Below are 16,193 nucleotides of genomic sequence, written 5' to 3'. Positions count from 1 at the left end.
TTTTTTATTTTTTTGTTAGATCGGACCTTGGATGTTATCTACAAGGTTTGTTCAATGGAGAATGAATTTTGAATCATGTAATTGTGACATGTAAATAAGTTTTGTAAGGTCTTCAAAAATCAACAGCCTACAATACACTAAAATTCCACGATTCAAAAAATCATATTTTTAGATCAAGATCCAAAATTTGATCCTTAGCAAAACAAAGCATGTTGAACACATCTGTGTGGTCAGATTGATGCCAATGAGGCTTGAATCTGTGATTTCCAACTCTACAATTCTGTGCCTTCAACAGCACCAAAGATTAACACCCCCCACCAACCAACCACAACGCACACACACACATGTGTGTGTGTGTGTGTGTGTTGCTAGCATAGCTTATTCCTCTTTCACGGGCCAGATAATCCGCTCATCTAGTGAAAAGGCTAGTGCCATGTTTAGTTCTTTAACCATTTTTATAGCACTTGTCCAGTTTTCCTCTGTCAAAAAAGGAAAAAGAAAAATACACGTCTATAGCATCAATTGTTGAACATCAAGGTCTTAAATATAGGGAGGAAGAAAATATTTTCATCAGAAAATTGGTCACTTTTTTTCCTAACAAGCAGTTGAAATGCAATTAGTACTAAAAGTTCGAGCGGTACAAAATTGTTCCCAGCAAAGCATTTGAGAAAGCCCTTATGTCGCTCAAAACATTATAGGTTTATCGGGCATTTTAGCAGCTAACAAAGCAAACTACAGTATTTTCAAGCTATAGGCTCAGGAGACAATGAAATCTAAAAAGTTCAATTACTAAATCCAACAACAGAACTATCAATACCTTAAAGAGGCTCAATGCTCCCACTACTGATGAAGTAAAATCTTAACGGAACTTCCCAAAGAAAGGGATGCTTTACAATAGATAGGAGAGCTCCATTACTCACATAACAAAATACACTTGAAATTTACATAGAACGAGTAACTTGATTTCCACGAAAAGGTTGGAAGATGGGCGAAGATATATATACAATTGGCACCAACAATTTGACAAAAGGAACTGGAGAGGTCCTGCAATGGGCTCAATCTCCTTTCCTCACATAACAAAACACGTTGAAATTTATATAGAACGATAATGCAGGAAAAGATAGTATCTGAATTTCCAGGAAAAGTAACAAGGTTGGAAGACGAATGAAATATATAATTGGCATAAGAGACTGACAAAAAGGAACTGGAAGGACTTGCAATGGACTCAATTGGAAAATACCCATTGGATACAGCTTTCTCAAACACCAACAATACGAAGAACCCTCTCCCTTAGCTTCTCAATTGTCTGCAAGATATTGCAATAAAAAAGAAGAGTTAATGGCCACCAAGTGGTACACACAATGACCATCTTCGATCATCAAGAATCATCATTAAAGCAATAAGTGTAAAACAAAATTCAGTGCAGCAGTGAACTAATACACAGATTTAGATTGAATTAACACTTACCGTAGAAGAGTTCCTTGACCATTTGTGAATGCAATCAGCAGCCTCCTTAAGATGTGAGAGCCCACGAAAACTACAACAGAAGGAACAAGTTGAATTCTCTGTTGCCTCCGCAACCCAAAGTTGATTTGCTTGATCCCTTACTCTTTTAACCAGATTACAGAATACAACCTACCAAGCAATGTATTGTTAAGGTGACACTAAAAGGCATTTAAAAATATTAAATAAAATTGCCATCCAGATCCAGAATTAAGCCACAACAAATGGATTAGAAAGCAGCTAATTTAGATAATAAAACACATAAATAACAGTCACGATTTGAATATTGTTTCTTTTAAATGGTCAAAACATTTAAAGAAGAAGAATCAGTGCTGGCCGCTTTCAAGCTAAAGATCAGCAAGACTCTCAAAGAACCAAGAAAGCTTGCTAATGAGCTTATATGTGTAACATAGCATAGAACAAATTATCTTGACACTGAGGTAATGGGAACATAATTTGATTTGAGAATTCAAGGAAGTCCAGTAACTTTCAAGATTCAGACTTCAAAGTTCAAACATTTCCTGTAATCATTGAATACTCACAATAGAGCCTGTAAGTGCACTATGTACTGGTGCACAAGACTCAGCATCCAAGATGGGCATGGAGAAGCTTATAGCAAGCAAACTGACAGGAGAATCTAAAAAGTCTGATGAGGATCCATCTGTTAAAAAGACCCATTGCTTCTTATGGTTTCCAGATAAATAAAGCTCTCCGACATACACAATGAACCCTGCAATATCAAATTCACTACATCCAAACAGAAAGTTATTATATATAGCACTTCACTAACTTTTGCAAGCAGGAAGAAGAAAACTGAAAAGAATAACAAACTCACCTGGATATAGGAACTTCACCTATATTTGACAGGGATGTCGATATCCGAGGTCTGAAGAATGGCCTAGACAGATACTGAAGATGTCAGAACATTAACTCGACCGATATGTACAAGAAAGACATAGACATAGCAAATAGATGACCAACATAGACGAAAGAGTTACACCAACAACTCGACATGCACAACACATAATCATGTGTTGTGATAGAAGCCCAAGGAAGCAAGTTGTAGCATGAGGCTTCATCAAGAGACCAGCCGGTTCACACAAAATACTTAACATACAAAGAAAAAAACATGGCACTAGCAAGAATTCTGTTGGATATAGTGAAAATGTATACTTATGTGTGTTCTATGCATATGTCATAAATATATACATTCATTGTCCCCGGACTCTGTTATCCTTTTCTGTTTCATGTTCACTTAGTTAAGTTTTATGTAGAGCAAGTAGATACTACTGAAATTTATTAAGTTCTTCAGCCTCATAACTCTATCTCTCATTGCCCTGGAAGATTTCACACTATAATGGAGCAACTAATTTGTTCATTCCTAATTTTCACACAGTTATATGGAAAGAGTACCCTACAGCCGATCACAGTAGTGAGCTTATGAGAAACATGATACAAGGAAGAATGGAAGAAGACTTGGTGGCTATATCAATGGCACTAGCCAAAACCCAACAATGCACAAGTAAAATCATGATTACTAGGTTCAGTTATGCAATGAATGGTTATCAACCTTTCCAAATTTAGGGAAGCCAAAGATGCATGGTTTTTTCTTGGAACAAGTATCAGCATGTAAGCTAGGTCAGAACATCAGTTGGTTCAAGAACTGAGGGTTCTAAGACAAGAAAATAAATTATTTGAAATTTCTAGATGCAGAAGTCCTCACATAGTCCAATACAATGCCATATTAAAAACATGAACCATTAAAAAACAGCAACACTTTGCATTGATGATCAAGGAGCAAACCCCTTGTATTAATAAATGCTTGTATCAGCATGCACGTACTGATTAGTTATCCACCATTGTGAGAAAAAAAAATGAAAGGCTTAGTAAAAAGGCACTTTCTTGAAAATACCAGCAGTGCAACATGAGGAAGATTTTTGTGAATACGCAACAAAAATTTACTCTGATTTCTTTCAGTCATTGCCACACACTTTACATTCACATTGCACAGAAAAATACAATGCCTAATAATATAAAAAGATAAATCTCGCTGATCATGAAGAACTCTCAATTCTAAAAAGATGAGCATGGTTGACTGAAGGTAGAAAAACACAGTAATACAAAATGAAGCTTACTCAAAATTTTCAATAGCTGATGGGGGCAAGGGCTCCCATGTGGTTCTGGGCCCTCTTGTCTGCAGGTGAAGAATATCATGGTCTAAGTTCACAGGAACCAAGCCTGTAACAGAATATATTTGCCCTTCTTCCAGGTCCGAAAGCTGCTCCCAAAAAAAAATAGCTTAATCATTTGTGCTATACTACAAACAGCTCACAGGCTACAAATCTGATCTAAAATCCTTGGAGAATACAGAAAAATTTTGTTGCATATACTATTTTGCCTTTGTAGTCTGATATTTATAAATTAAAGACAGTCACAAAATCCTTATCTGGAAATTCATCTCAAAAGGGAACAATGTGGCATATTAAAAAAATTTATTGTTTTCCTTGGGAAAACCTCGGAAACATCTCAGTAAATTTAAAAATTCAACAATATAAAAAATACTATGAAGTATGAAAAGATAAAAGCTAAATACAAATTATGAGAATCATTCACCCTTATCAAGTGAAATATAGAGAAAAGAAAGGAAATTGTTTTTACTAAAAACTGCAAAACAGGAAGAATATGAGAGAAAATAGTGTACCCTCCCTTTTTTCGTTCTTCCAACCAGGATGACACACATAGTGTTTTCATTGATGGAAATAATCCCATATCAGAAGGGAAGTAGGAAGGGTGGCTCTTCCCCTCTCTTTTGAGTTTGAATAGTTTCTTCAAGAGGTTGAGGTCCACATTGACTTAAAAAAAAAGTAAAGGTCAAATGATAAAAATGACCATCAAAAGGATATCTTTTGTTAGATTTTTAAACTAAAATTGCATCGTTCTTATCACAATGTTATAAATAAATAGTGACAAAATCATGGTACATATAAAAGTGATGAATTCAATTTATTACGTTTTTCACTTAATTATCATTTATAGTAAAAAAAGATGTGAAAGATTCAGTTTCTCATAGATATGTGTGACTATGCTTGAAGGGTTTCTCAGCTTCAAAAAGGGTGGATTATACAGCATTCTAGAGCTGCTCAAACCATCAAACCCATAATTGGGTGGCTTAAAACTGAACCATGATTATCCAAAATTTGCCAATTTTTATTCCAGTATTTTTTTTTCTTTTTTTTCTTTTTTTTTCTTTTTCTTCCAATTGGTGTAAAAACCAGTTAAAAAATTAAAAAGAGATCGAACCCGGGTCGGGTCCAGACCTGGGTCGGGTCCAGACCCGACCCGGATTCAACCCGTGCCAGCCCCTCGAAAAGCCTTTTCAGAGGGGCGGGCAGCCCGCAAAGGGAGGGGGATCTCCGGCGACACAGGGGGCGGGCCCTGTGTGCGCCCCCTCCCTATAAAAAGGCGAGAGGGGAAGGCTTACGAGCCTCCCCCGGACCCCCCCCCCCCCGACTCTCTCTCTCATCTATCGTCTCTCCCCTCACTCTCTGCTCTCTCCCCCGACCCCCTGACTCTATCCCTCACTCCCCTCCCGGCGAGCTCCCTTTCCGGCGACCTCATTCCCCTCGGCAGCCCAGGTAAACACCCCCCCCCTCTTTTCTTCCCTAGATTCGCCGGAAGGCCGGCAGGTGGCCGCCAGCCCCTGTCGAGCCTTCCTCCTCCTTTTCTCGACAGGCAAGGGGCTCCGCCCCCTTGCCTTCCTCTTTTTTGACAAGCAAGGGGGCTCCGCCCCCCTTGCTTTCTTCTTCTTAGCAGGCAGGGGGCTCCTGCCCTTTTTAATATTCTGGCAGGGGCCATGGCCCCTGCCCTTCCCTTTCCACGTAGGGGCCGATGGCCCCTACCCTTCTCCTTAAGAAAGGAGGTAGGAGCCGCCCCTCGGAAACCAAGCAGGGGCCATTTGGCCCCTGCCCCTCTTTTAACCGACAGGAGCCAGAGGCCCCTGTCTCTTTTTCTGTCGAGCAAGGGCTCGGCAGGGGCCTTTGGCCCCTGCACTCTCCCCCCACCCTATGCATTTCCTTGGCAGGGGCCTTCGGACCCTGCCCGTTTCTTTTAAAAAGGTTGCCAGGAGCCAAAGGCTCCTGCCCCTCCTTCCTTTAAAACCCAGCAAGGGCCTCGAATGCCCTTGCCCCTCCTTTTGAAGACTCCGCAGGAGCCAAAGGCCCCTGCCCCTCTTATTGTTATCACGGCAGGGGCCGATGGCCCCTGCCCTCCTTTAGATACCCGGCAGGGGCCGATGGCCCCTGCACCCATCTCTTTTAACGGCATGGGTCATTGGACCCTACCCCATTCTCTTTCGCAACTGTAGGGACCGATGACCCCTGCAGTGGATTGCGGAGAAACTGAGCTTTCTCCCTATCTATATTCATTTTATGCATGCTAAACTACGTACTTTTGCAGTGTTACGCAACAGAGCCCGTTCGCGCCCCGCGAACTAAACCAACAATCACTTACGCTCGTAGACGACCTCCTTCTCGCAATACCCCAAGTAGGAGAAGTTGCACAAGGACTTAAATAATTAAAGATCGAAAGGACTTAATGATATATTTATATACATATACGTATATAAGTACATTTTTTATTCAAGGGCGCGGTTTCGCGATCCTTGTCCTTGCTTTCGCATTTCCTATTTCTGTTGTCGTCGCGCTTTGTGCCCAGGCTTTTGTTTTAGCAATTACTACTTACTGTCTTTTAATTCAAGGATGTGGTTTCGCAATCCTTGTCCTTTGCTTTCGCATTTCCTGTTTCAGTTTGTCGTCGCGCTTTGCGACCAGGCTTTTACTTTCGTATTTACTGCTTACTGTCTTTTAATTCAAGGACGCGGGTTCGCGATCCTTGTCCCTTGCTTTTGCATTTCCTGTTTCCGGTTGCCGTCGCGCTTCGCGCCCAGGCTCTTGCTTTTCGCATTATTGTCTCTCGTTTTTGCCTTGCCATAGACTCAGCGTATTCGGGAGGAATACCTATTCCTCTTTTTACCCGATATGTTTTGGGAAAACCCTTGATCTGGGGCAAGATCAAGTTATTGGGTGATGGGTTCATTTGCGAAGCCCATTTACCAAAAACAGTGTCGTGATTTACATAGCACCCAGACACTGCGTCATCGGATGTCAGATTCGAGAAAATCACATGCCATATGTTGGCAAGTTGTGTGTCGTTTCGAAAGATTTAAAATGTTAAAATAGCTTTTAAAGACATTATATCTCTGCGAAAGACACTCCCGAGGCTCCTATTAAGGACATATATCCCTTTCCTCGTAAGTGTACTCTTGAACATGCGAGACATGTTAGTACTACGACGATTTGATGAGAGAGTCTTATGACCTCGATTAATGCTTAGTGCACGTTGTTGAAAACACATATAAAAGTGGGATCGCCTTCATAGGCAAGATGCTCGTTTCGGTCTAATGGACCAGAGCATGAAGAATGAGGCAACGGCTAAGAAACCCTGTCGCGCTCAATTCAACCTGGCTTCGTCAAGAGAGAGGACGAAGGGTACCAACTCCGATGGACAGTCCATTTATGGCTTTCTAAAAGGGCAAAACACCCATTTTTCCCCAGTCATCGGAGGTTAGGGGGAGGGATAGGGGCTACATAAGTTAGCCTAACACTTCTGGAGAAGTTGGATGCATCCCTATCAGGCCTTGGGGACTTACTCTCTCGACCATCGGTCGTCTCCATAGGAATAGGATTCAGTCAGACAACCGAGGTATATTAAAATACTTAACATAATGAACACTCGGCTTGGACTTGACTGTTTCGACTCACGTGTCATGTATGTACCCGCATGGCCGGTTATCAAACAATAATTAAATTGAGCATGCTCACCCTTTTTCAGTTTGTTGTACTTAGCTTATTCCTCCAGTCTATCTGCTTAGTTTGTTCGTTACTACCTGCTGCATAAATTATCTATGCCTAATTTAGTTCTTTCTGTCTTTGTACTCTCCTACTAGTTTTTCGCAAAACTAACCCATTTCATGGGTACAGGTGACGATTAGGTGCATCAAGCGATGGCGCGACTGCAAGATGATTTAAGGATCCACTGTTTCTGCTCGTAGTTCTTCTCCTGGACATTTTGGTTTTTTATACGGTTTTCCCTTGAGGAAACCCAAATTTTGTACAAACTTGATACTCTCTTTAAATAGAAGAAATGGTTTCCTAAGTATTATTGCAGATCGTCCATGGTAAATCTTTGTTTTCTCGCTAACGTGCCCAAGGTTGTCAAACCTGTCATTTTCCTTTTAAAAGAAATCGTTTCCGCTGATTTTTAGAAATAAACTCTGTAAAGAAAAGGAATTTTCCAACTATTTCAAGGAAATTATAAGGTTCGAAATTTTGGGACGTTACAATTGGAATCAAATGATGTTCCCAAGTACAACAAGAACCAAGATGCTTATATCAAATAACAGGCATAATAATGATGAATTGCACAAAATACAACTATAAAATTACAAATAAAGCATTTATGCCATCAACTATCTCACAAGAACAATGCAAAATATTAAATATCTTGCAATTAAGAACATGTCACAAGACTCATACTTTCATACTACATAAACAAAAATATTATGGCAATAGTTGCACTTGATTTTCAGTCGATACTTGAATACCCCATGCCATGATGTATCATCTGATGTCATCTTTGTTGAAGTGTGTTGTCTAATTTCTACATTGATGTAAATCTTTAATTTTCACAGATTCAACTTCGCGGTAAGTTGGCGGGGGTTTATAAGGGGGCAGTGCCCTCCGTGGAAATAAAAAATTGGATATTAGCTTTGTAATTTTACTCATAATAAAGATTTTTTACCTTAACCCATTTTCTTGAGTGAAAAATTGGTGAAAATGCATTTTTTTTACCTTAACCCAGTTCTTTGAGTGAAAAAACGGTTGAAATGCACTTCTAATAGCCTCTAGACAAATGGAAAAGTTGGCACTCAAAAGGTATTTAAAACCCAAAATAAAAAAAAATCAACCTTTTTAAAGTGTGTCGAAGCTATATCGTACGATATGCCCTATATCGTACGATACGGCACGATACAGGGGTGTATCATACAATACACCCAATATGGGTACGACAGACACTCATATCGTGATACGAGTGTGTATCGTATCGTAAACTTCAAAAGTAACGATATGTATCATATCATATTGTACAATACGGACAACCTTGTATATACATATACATGTATATATATACCTGATATATATATATGTAATATAAAGGGCATTTTTGTCTTTTTATGTTTAGCTTTTAGTTTTTTTATTTAATATATTTTGAATTGGACTGTTGGGAAGCAGTCTAACTAGTCATTGAACTACTCGCACCGGTCACATTTCTGACTGTTTGGAGTCAGTCCAACGACTGTTGGACTGCCTCCTATCTCTCCCTTTTGAGATTTATGGATTGCTCTATAAATAGAGCCTATTGTAATTGTGTAAGTATGCTTTTTAAAATCATATTTGTGGAGAATATAAAATACTTTATTTATATTGTGCTCTTATGAAGATTGTGCTTTGGTATATTTCTTTTAAGAGATTGTATTTGGTCCATTAGAGATCCTATTGTGATTGTGCACTTGTGTAGCCCTTTATTGGCATTGTGATTGTGCAGATCTAGTTTCATTACATGGTATTAGAGCTTTGGAATCTTAAAATGTTTAAAATCATCTCGGATGTGCTCTCTTTGTGGTGGTGGTCTTCAAGCTTTGTTCTTTAAACTCAAGCCTTCTTTTTTATCATGGGTGAAAGAGAATCCGCATTTGTCATCTACTACAAGCTCAACGAAAGCAACTATTGGATGTGGGTTACTCCAATGGAAAACCATATCAAGGGGAAAAAGCTTTGGGGTTTTGTTAGTGGAACCACTAATGAACCCCAGGTAAAGCTAACAAGAAGAGAAGGAAATCAAACCAAAGTCATCTTTGAAGAAGAAAAAGAGAAGGTTTTGCAGGAATATGAAGACAAAATGGAGGATTGGGAGGCCAACAACGCTCAAATGCTCTCATGGTTTATGAATACCATGGAGTTCAAGATTGCAACTAACTAGGGGTGGCAATCAGGTCGGGTTGGTGGGTCGGGTTGGCGGGTTGGCGGGTCAGCATACCTCAACTCGAACTCGACCCGTTTATTAAACGGGTCGGCTGTGGCAAACACTAACCCGACCCATTTAATAAACGGGTAACCCGACATGACCCGCCAACCCGTTTAATAAATGGGTTGGGTAGGGAAAACGGGTTGGCGGGTAGCGGGCGAGTTGGCGGGTCGGGTTGGTGGGCGGGTTGGTGGGCGGGTTGGGTTGGCAGGTCGAGTTAGCCGGTTGACCCGCCCGCCTAACCCGTTTATTAAACGGGTTGGCGGGTTGGCATACCCCCAACCCGAACCCGACCCGTTTAATAAACTTGTTAGGCGAGTCGACCCGTTTATTAAACGGGTTGGCTTAAGACCAACCCAAACCCGCCTAAGAGTCGGGTTGGCGGGTCGTGTCAGGTTTTGCCACCCCTACAACTAACATCATCAAGTTCAAAAAAGCATGTAATGCATGGATCTTCTTAAAGAGCACATTCATCCAAAAAGATATGGCTAGACTATATTATCTCAAAGGCAAGGTATGCACTACCAAACAAGGGGATAAGAGTGTAAGAGATTTTTATGGTCTCTTATCCCCTATTTAGGATGAGTTAGCTATGTTGGAACCAAAATAAGAAGGTTCGGCTTTTGAGATAAAAAAAATTAAGTTGAAAGAGAAAACCTCTTCTCTTTCTTATATGGTCTTCGACCGGAATTTGAACAAGTTAGGTCCTCTTTACTTCATAGGACCTCGATTGCTTCTATAAGTTATGCTCTTGCTCAAATATGTCTAAGAAGAAGCTAGACTTGGAATGCACAGTCTAGTGATGAGGTGTTTGCCATATCAAGACCTGAAAGTTGTGTAAAAACTTATAAATGTCCTCACTTTGAGAAAAAAATTAATGGAGGAGGACATAATGGGGTTGGATACAATAAGGGAGGATATATGAGAGGTAAAATTACTTGTCACTATTGTAAATAACTGGGACACATAAGACCGGATTGTCTCAACTCCAAAAGGTGGCCGCAATAAGTGAAGAACCTCAAGAATCAAACAATGGGGGCAACTTCAATGATTTGACAATTGCCCAAATTGCAGAGGTCATTTCACAAATACTAAAAGTCACCCCATCAACATCTGGTGTCGTCGTCTCCTTTTCTTTCCTTCGGGTAAGTCCTCCTGGATTTTGGATTCGGGAGCCTCTTTTCATACGACTCATAATAAGTCCCTACTATCTAATTGCACTAATTCATACTTTTCATGTGTGTCAACCGTCGATGGTACTTTGAAGATTAAAAGTATAGGAAACCTTAACAATGATTCAAAAGAATTATTTGTTCCAAATGTTAGGGTTCTTCCAAAACTTGATTTAAACTTTTTTTTGTTTCTCAAATTTCCGATTATAAGTACAAAGTATTCTTCTCATCTAAGGCTTGTTGGGTGCAGGATGTCCAGTCAGAGAAACCGATTGAGCAAGCCATAGAAGAGAAGACTTTAATGGATTCTTATGTCTATATAAAGACTCTTTTTTGTAACCATATCCAAGAAATTAATTTGGATCTTTGGCATAAAAGAATAGGATATCCAAGTATATACAAATTATCCCTTTTTCCTTTTTTGAAAAAATTTGTAAGGAAAAAGAATTTGTATGTGAAGATTGTATACTTGGAAAAATGCAAATGATGACTTTTGGATCTAGAACTTCCTTAACTAATGAAATCTTTGAATTAGTACATTCGGATGTATGGGGTCACACTCTTGTTATGTCAAAAGATGGTTATGCATACTATATTACATTCATAGATGATTTTAGTAGAAACACTTGGATCTACTTCCTTATATTCAAATCCGAAGTTTTTTCGTGTTTTAAAATTTTTCATAATCTTGTTAAAAATCAATTTAAAACCAATACTAAGACCTTTCGTTCCAACGCAGGGGGAGAGTTTCTTTCCAATGATTTTCAATCATATTTAAAAACCCATGGTATTTTACACCAAAAATCTTGCCCAAGGACCCCCCCCCCCAACAAAATGAAATTTCTAAAAGGAAACATCATCATATTATTAAAACTACTAGGACTCCACTTATTTTGAAAGTTACAAAGAAGTTTTGGGCCGAAGTCAGCCTCACTGCGGTTTATTTAATAAATAGAATGTCTTCTCAAATTTTAGAAAACAAAACCCAAATTTAAAAACTTTTTAAGATTTCTCCGGATTTAAAAAGATTAAGGGTTTTCAAATGTAAATGTTTTATATTTCTCGAAAAATACAACAAACTCTCTCCTAAAGCTATTAAATGTGTTTTTCTTAGATATGCCGAAAATCAAAAAGGCTATTGATGCTATATTCTAAAAATGATAAAGTTTATGTATCTAGAAATGAAACATTTCTTGAAAAAGAAAAAAGATTTGATCTTGATAAAACTAAGGAAGAATCCGAGTATGCATTCATGTTTGACCTATTGCCTATTGAAAATGATGACAGTGAAGATAGTGATAATGTTAAGTCAAATGATGAACCAAGAGAAGAAAGAGAACCAACTCATAACCTTGTAGAATATTCTGGACGAGATAATGGGGAGCATCCATGTGCTTTTGAGAAGTATAGTCAATCAACAATTGAAGAAGAATCTAGTGTTAGAAGGTCTGAACGAATATCTAGACCTTCAAATAAGTTTGTCTCTTGTGAATCCTTCTCTCCAAACTATAAGACATGTCTTCTAGTAATTCACTCATATCATGAGTCATCCAACTATAGAGAAGTCATTGACATAAAAGAATTGATAGAAGTTATGAAAATAGAATTGGATGCATTACATAAGGCCCATACTTGAAAAATCCAACATCTTCATAAGGGAAAGAAGACTATAGGATGTAGATGGGTAATTAAGGTCAAAACAAAGAGTGACGGATATCTAGAAAGATATAAAGCAAGATTAGTTGCAAAAGGGTATTCCTAGAAATACGTTATAGATTATGAGAAAACCTTTGCCCCAATTGCTCATATGACCACAGTTAGGACTCTAGTTGCATTAGCAGCCATTAAGAAATGGCATATATATCTGTTAGATGTTAAGAATGTTTTCTTAAATGGAAATCTAAATAAAAAAGTTTCCATGGATCCTCCCCCTGGTCTAACTATTGAAAATGGTATGGTTCTTCATCATCGAAAGACTTTATATGAGCTTAAACCAGAGTTACCGGAAGCGCCTAGGTAAGTGGAGAAGCGTGTTTCCCCAAAACGCGCTTCGAAAGCGTGAAACGTCCTGCTTCCGAAACGCACGAGGAAACGCCATTTTTTAATGAGAAGTGTGCTTCCCTTTCATGAGAAGTGTGCTTCGCTTTTATGGGAAGCGCGCTTCCCATCATGCTTCCCCCTCGCTTCCCCGCGCTTCCCTTTCGCTTCCCCCATTTTTTCCATTTTTTGTATTTTTTTTTGTATTTTTTTTTCGCTTCCCCCTCGCTTCCTAGGTCGCTTCCGAGACGATTCCTGATTCGCTCCTAAGTGGTCCCACGCTTCTCGCTTCCTAAAATTTTGAAAATGCCTCGCTTCCCGCTCACGCTTCCTCAACTGGCAACCATGGCTTAAACAAGCTCCTAAAGCATGGTATGATCAATTCAGTGGAACTATAAAAAAATGAGTTTAAATCCTGTTATATCGACACTACTCTTTGATATATGGGTGTTGATACTTCAAAACCTTCAAAGTTGTGTTGTGGTAACAAAAGTACCATATACATAGCCAGCAATCATACCTTTCTTTAATGAACAAAACATATCAAAATGGATTGTTACTATGTTCGAAAAGAATACTTAAAGAGCATGATTACTTTACCATATGTTCAGTCTGATTTTCAGATTGTGGACTTCTTCACCAAAACTCTTCTTCTACCTCGACTTTGGTTTATTCTTAACAAACTTTCGGTGATCTCACTGTAAGTTTGAGGAGTGTTAAAATACAATGTGTGTGTATATATATATATATATATATAATACCTGATATACATATATTTATACAATATATGTATATCAGGTGCATTTTGTAATAAAAACAATCTATTAGGGACTATAGTGTCATTTAGCTTTTTATTTTTTCTTTTATTTATTTAATATAATTTGAATTGGAATGTTGGGAAGTAGTCCAACTAGTCATTGGACTGCTCCCAACGGTCACATTTATAACCGTTGGAGGCGAGCTGCATGGATTGCTCTATAAATAGAGCCTAATGTAATTGTGTATGTTTTTCAAAAACATATTTGTGGAGAATATAAAATACTTTATTTTTATTGTGTTCTTGTGAAGATTGTGCTTTTGTATATCTCTTTTATGAGATTGTATTTGGTCCATTAGAGATCCTATTGTGATTGTGCAATTGTGTAGCCCTTTGTTAGCATTGTGATTGTGCACATCTTGTTTCATTACAGTATTTTTTATCTGAGTGAAACATTCATGTGAAATTAGTAATGGGTTCCTTGACTTTAGAGTTGAAGCCTACAATATCCTAAATATCTCAGAGGTGTTTGAAGCCAGAAGAATTTATCATAAACCACCAGAGCATTGTTAAAAATTCACAAGAAAAATCTAGAAGAGGAATTAAGATTCCGGTCACTTCACCTGCTTCTCAGTTGGTTGCCAGATTGTGATTAGACCTCTCCTAGAAAGCCTTATATGTTCTGTGTTTCTGAGAGTTACACTAACTACCTGCACCCTAAGAAAAGGGATAACCTCTCTTGACCTCAAACCAGCACCATCCAGTGCCATCTCAACCCTTTTCTGGATCTCAGATTTGTGTCCTTCCTGAAATATCCAGATGTGTCGAATAGTCAGACCTCAATTACACCCAATGAATTTGTAAGTCACGTGGAATACAAACCTCCTGCTCTGCCTGATAATTTCTGTAAGCAACAAGCTGCTGGGATGTCAAAGTTGCCAGTAGTATTTCAGGCTCGGCAGCTGTCTCGAGCAGCTTAAAGATTTTTGCCCCTTCACTTTCATTGTCAGCCACACCAGAGGAACCAAAGTTTTCAGTATGCATCTCAGAAATAATTCCTTCCGCAATAGCAGTACATCTGAAAAAAAAAAGTAATTTTAGTACTTCATACAACATTCAGAACCCCTTTTTCTATAAGCACTCAACGCATTGCAGCTACATCCTTTATATATATATATATATATATATATATATATATATAGAGAGAGAGAGAGAGAGAGAGATAGATAGATAGATAGATAGATAGATATAGACACACACACACACACACCAAAATCCATGCATCAAATATTCCAGAATGCAATTTATGGCACTTAAAGTAAAGACCATCTTAATAAGTTGTAGCATGAAAATTGCTTTTTTTACGAGTCCATATCAAACTCATTTATATTTAACATCGTTCATTTTATGATGTACATTGGTATGGTGCACCATATTGGGAACAGATCTGAATCCACTAGGTAGCGGGACAAATATCCCCCTTGGCCAGACCACCATATCCAATTACTTTAGTATATCAACGTGACATAGTGCATGACAACTAATTGGAGCACCCACAGAGAGAATTCAGTTCATCATGCAAAGCCTCACATAGGTGTTTACCAGGCAAATACGTTTGAGACGTCTTCTTTAGTTCAACAGCAAATAAGCTTGGACTATTAATAGCAGCTACATTTCACTCATTCCCTACATAAATTTCTCAACATCTTGCTAAAGCTAACTATATTCAACAAAAGGAAAAGACAGAAAAGGAGAGTCAGAAAAAGAGAAAACACATTAAGAAAAGGCTGTCCTATTGGTGAATGAAGCACCCTGATGTCTTCTGTATAACAGTTAATTAATTAAAATTGAGTAAATTCCCTTATTACCAAGTAAACATTAGATGCATACAACATTACAACATTGTTAGTAATATGCAAATCATAGTAGGTATATCTAGGAAGCATAGACTTAGGGCATATTCGGTAGCTCCTTTTTAGAAAGGATTTGAAATCATTTTGAATCACTTTCTAATTTTTAAGGAGCAACCGAACATGAGATCTCAAATCACATGGGGCCCACCTGTGATTTGTACTTGTTTCCTTACTTTTTAGAATCACTTTCTAAAAAGTATGGGATCTCAAATCACAGAAAAAGGAGTGTGATTTGAGATCACAGGATTTGAAATCAAAATGATTTCAAATCCTTCTGAAAAGGAGCTGCCGAACATGCCCTTAACAATATTCACCAATAGAAGTCCCTGTTTCTACTTTATCTCCCAGTTGTGTTTTTGTGCCTGTTGTATAGCCACAGATACAAGGGACACAACGCAGATGCACTTCACATGACACCAGAGTTTTGCAAAACTAGTACACAAGGACAGCCATATGTCATGTGTGTGTAGATTCTCAATTATTGATCTAAGGAAAATAGGAAATAAGGCGTGAATATGATTTCCAATGCAAACTCTAGAGAAATCATTCTAAGCCATTAGGATTAATAGCATTAAATAATAGTTAAAATTGAAACATATATATTACAAGTAAAAATACAAATTAAAAATCAAAGGATCAAGCTTATCAACATAGTAACAGATATTGCCA

General features: G+C 38.3%; 1 protein-coding gene across 1 annotated transcript in view; it reads right to left on the bottom strand.

Moving 5' to 3' along the window:
* Positions 1-1,258: 1,258 nt before the first annotated feature.
* LOC149843948 (protein BREAST CANCER SUSCEPTIBILITY 2 homolog A-like) overlaps positions 1,259-16,193 on the bottom strand; it is a 39,841-nt gene continuing 24,906 nt past the window's right edge. Inside the window, exons 15-21 of the mRNA XM_090000995.1 lie at positions 14,494-14,689; positions 14,235-14,417; positions 3,639-3,781; positions 2,339-2,401; positions 2,046-2,250; positions 1,468-1,635; positions 1,259-1,306 (exon numbers count right to left, since the gene is read on the bottom strand). Of these exons, the coding sequence (XP_089857121.1) occupies positions 1,259-1,306; positions 1,468-1,635; positions 2,046-2,250; positions 2,339-2,401; positions 3,639-3,781; positions 14,235-14,417; positions 14,494-14,689 (1,006 nt within the window). The remainder of the gene's footprint in view (positions 1,307-1,467; positions 1,636-2,045; positions 2,251-2,338; positions 2,402-3,638; positions 3,782-14,234; positions 14,418-14,493; positions 14,690-16,193) is intronic.

Source organism: Nuphar pumila, chromosome 3 (genome assembly GCF_984573655.1).
Source record: "Nuphar pumila chromosome 3, dmNupPumi1.hap1.1, whole genome shotgun sequence".
Classification (NCBI taxonomy): Eukaryota; Viridiplantae; Streptophyta; class Magnoliopsida; order Nymphaeales; family Nymphaeaceae; genus Nuphar; species Nuphar pumila.
Note: the sequence above shows the minus strand (reverse complement) of the source record. Positions and strands in the feature narration are given on the sequence as shown.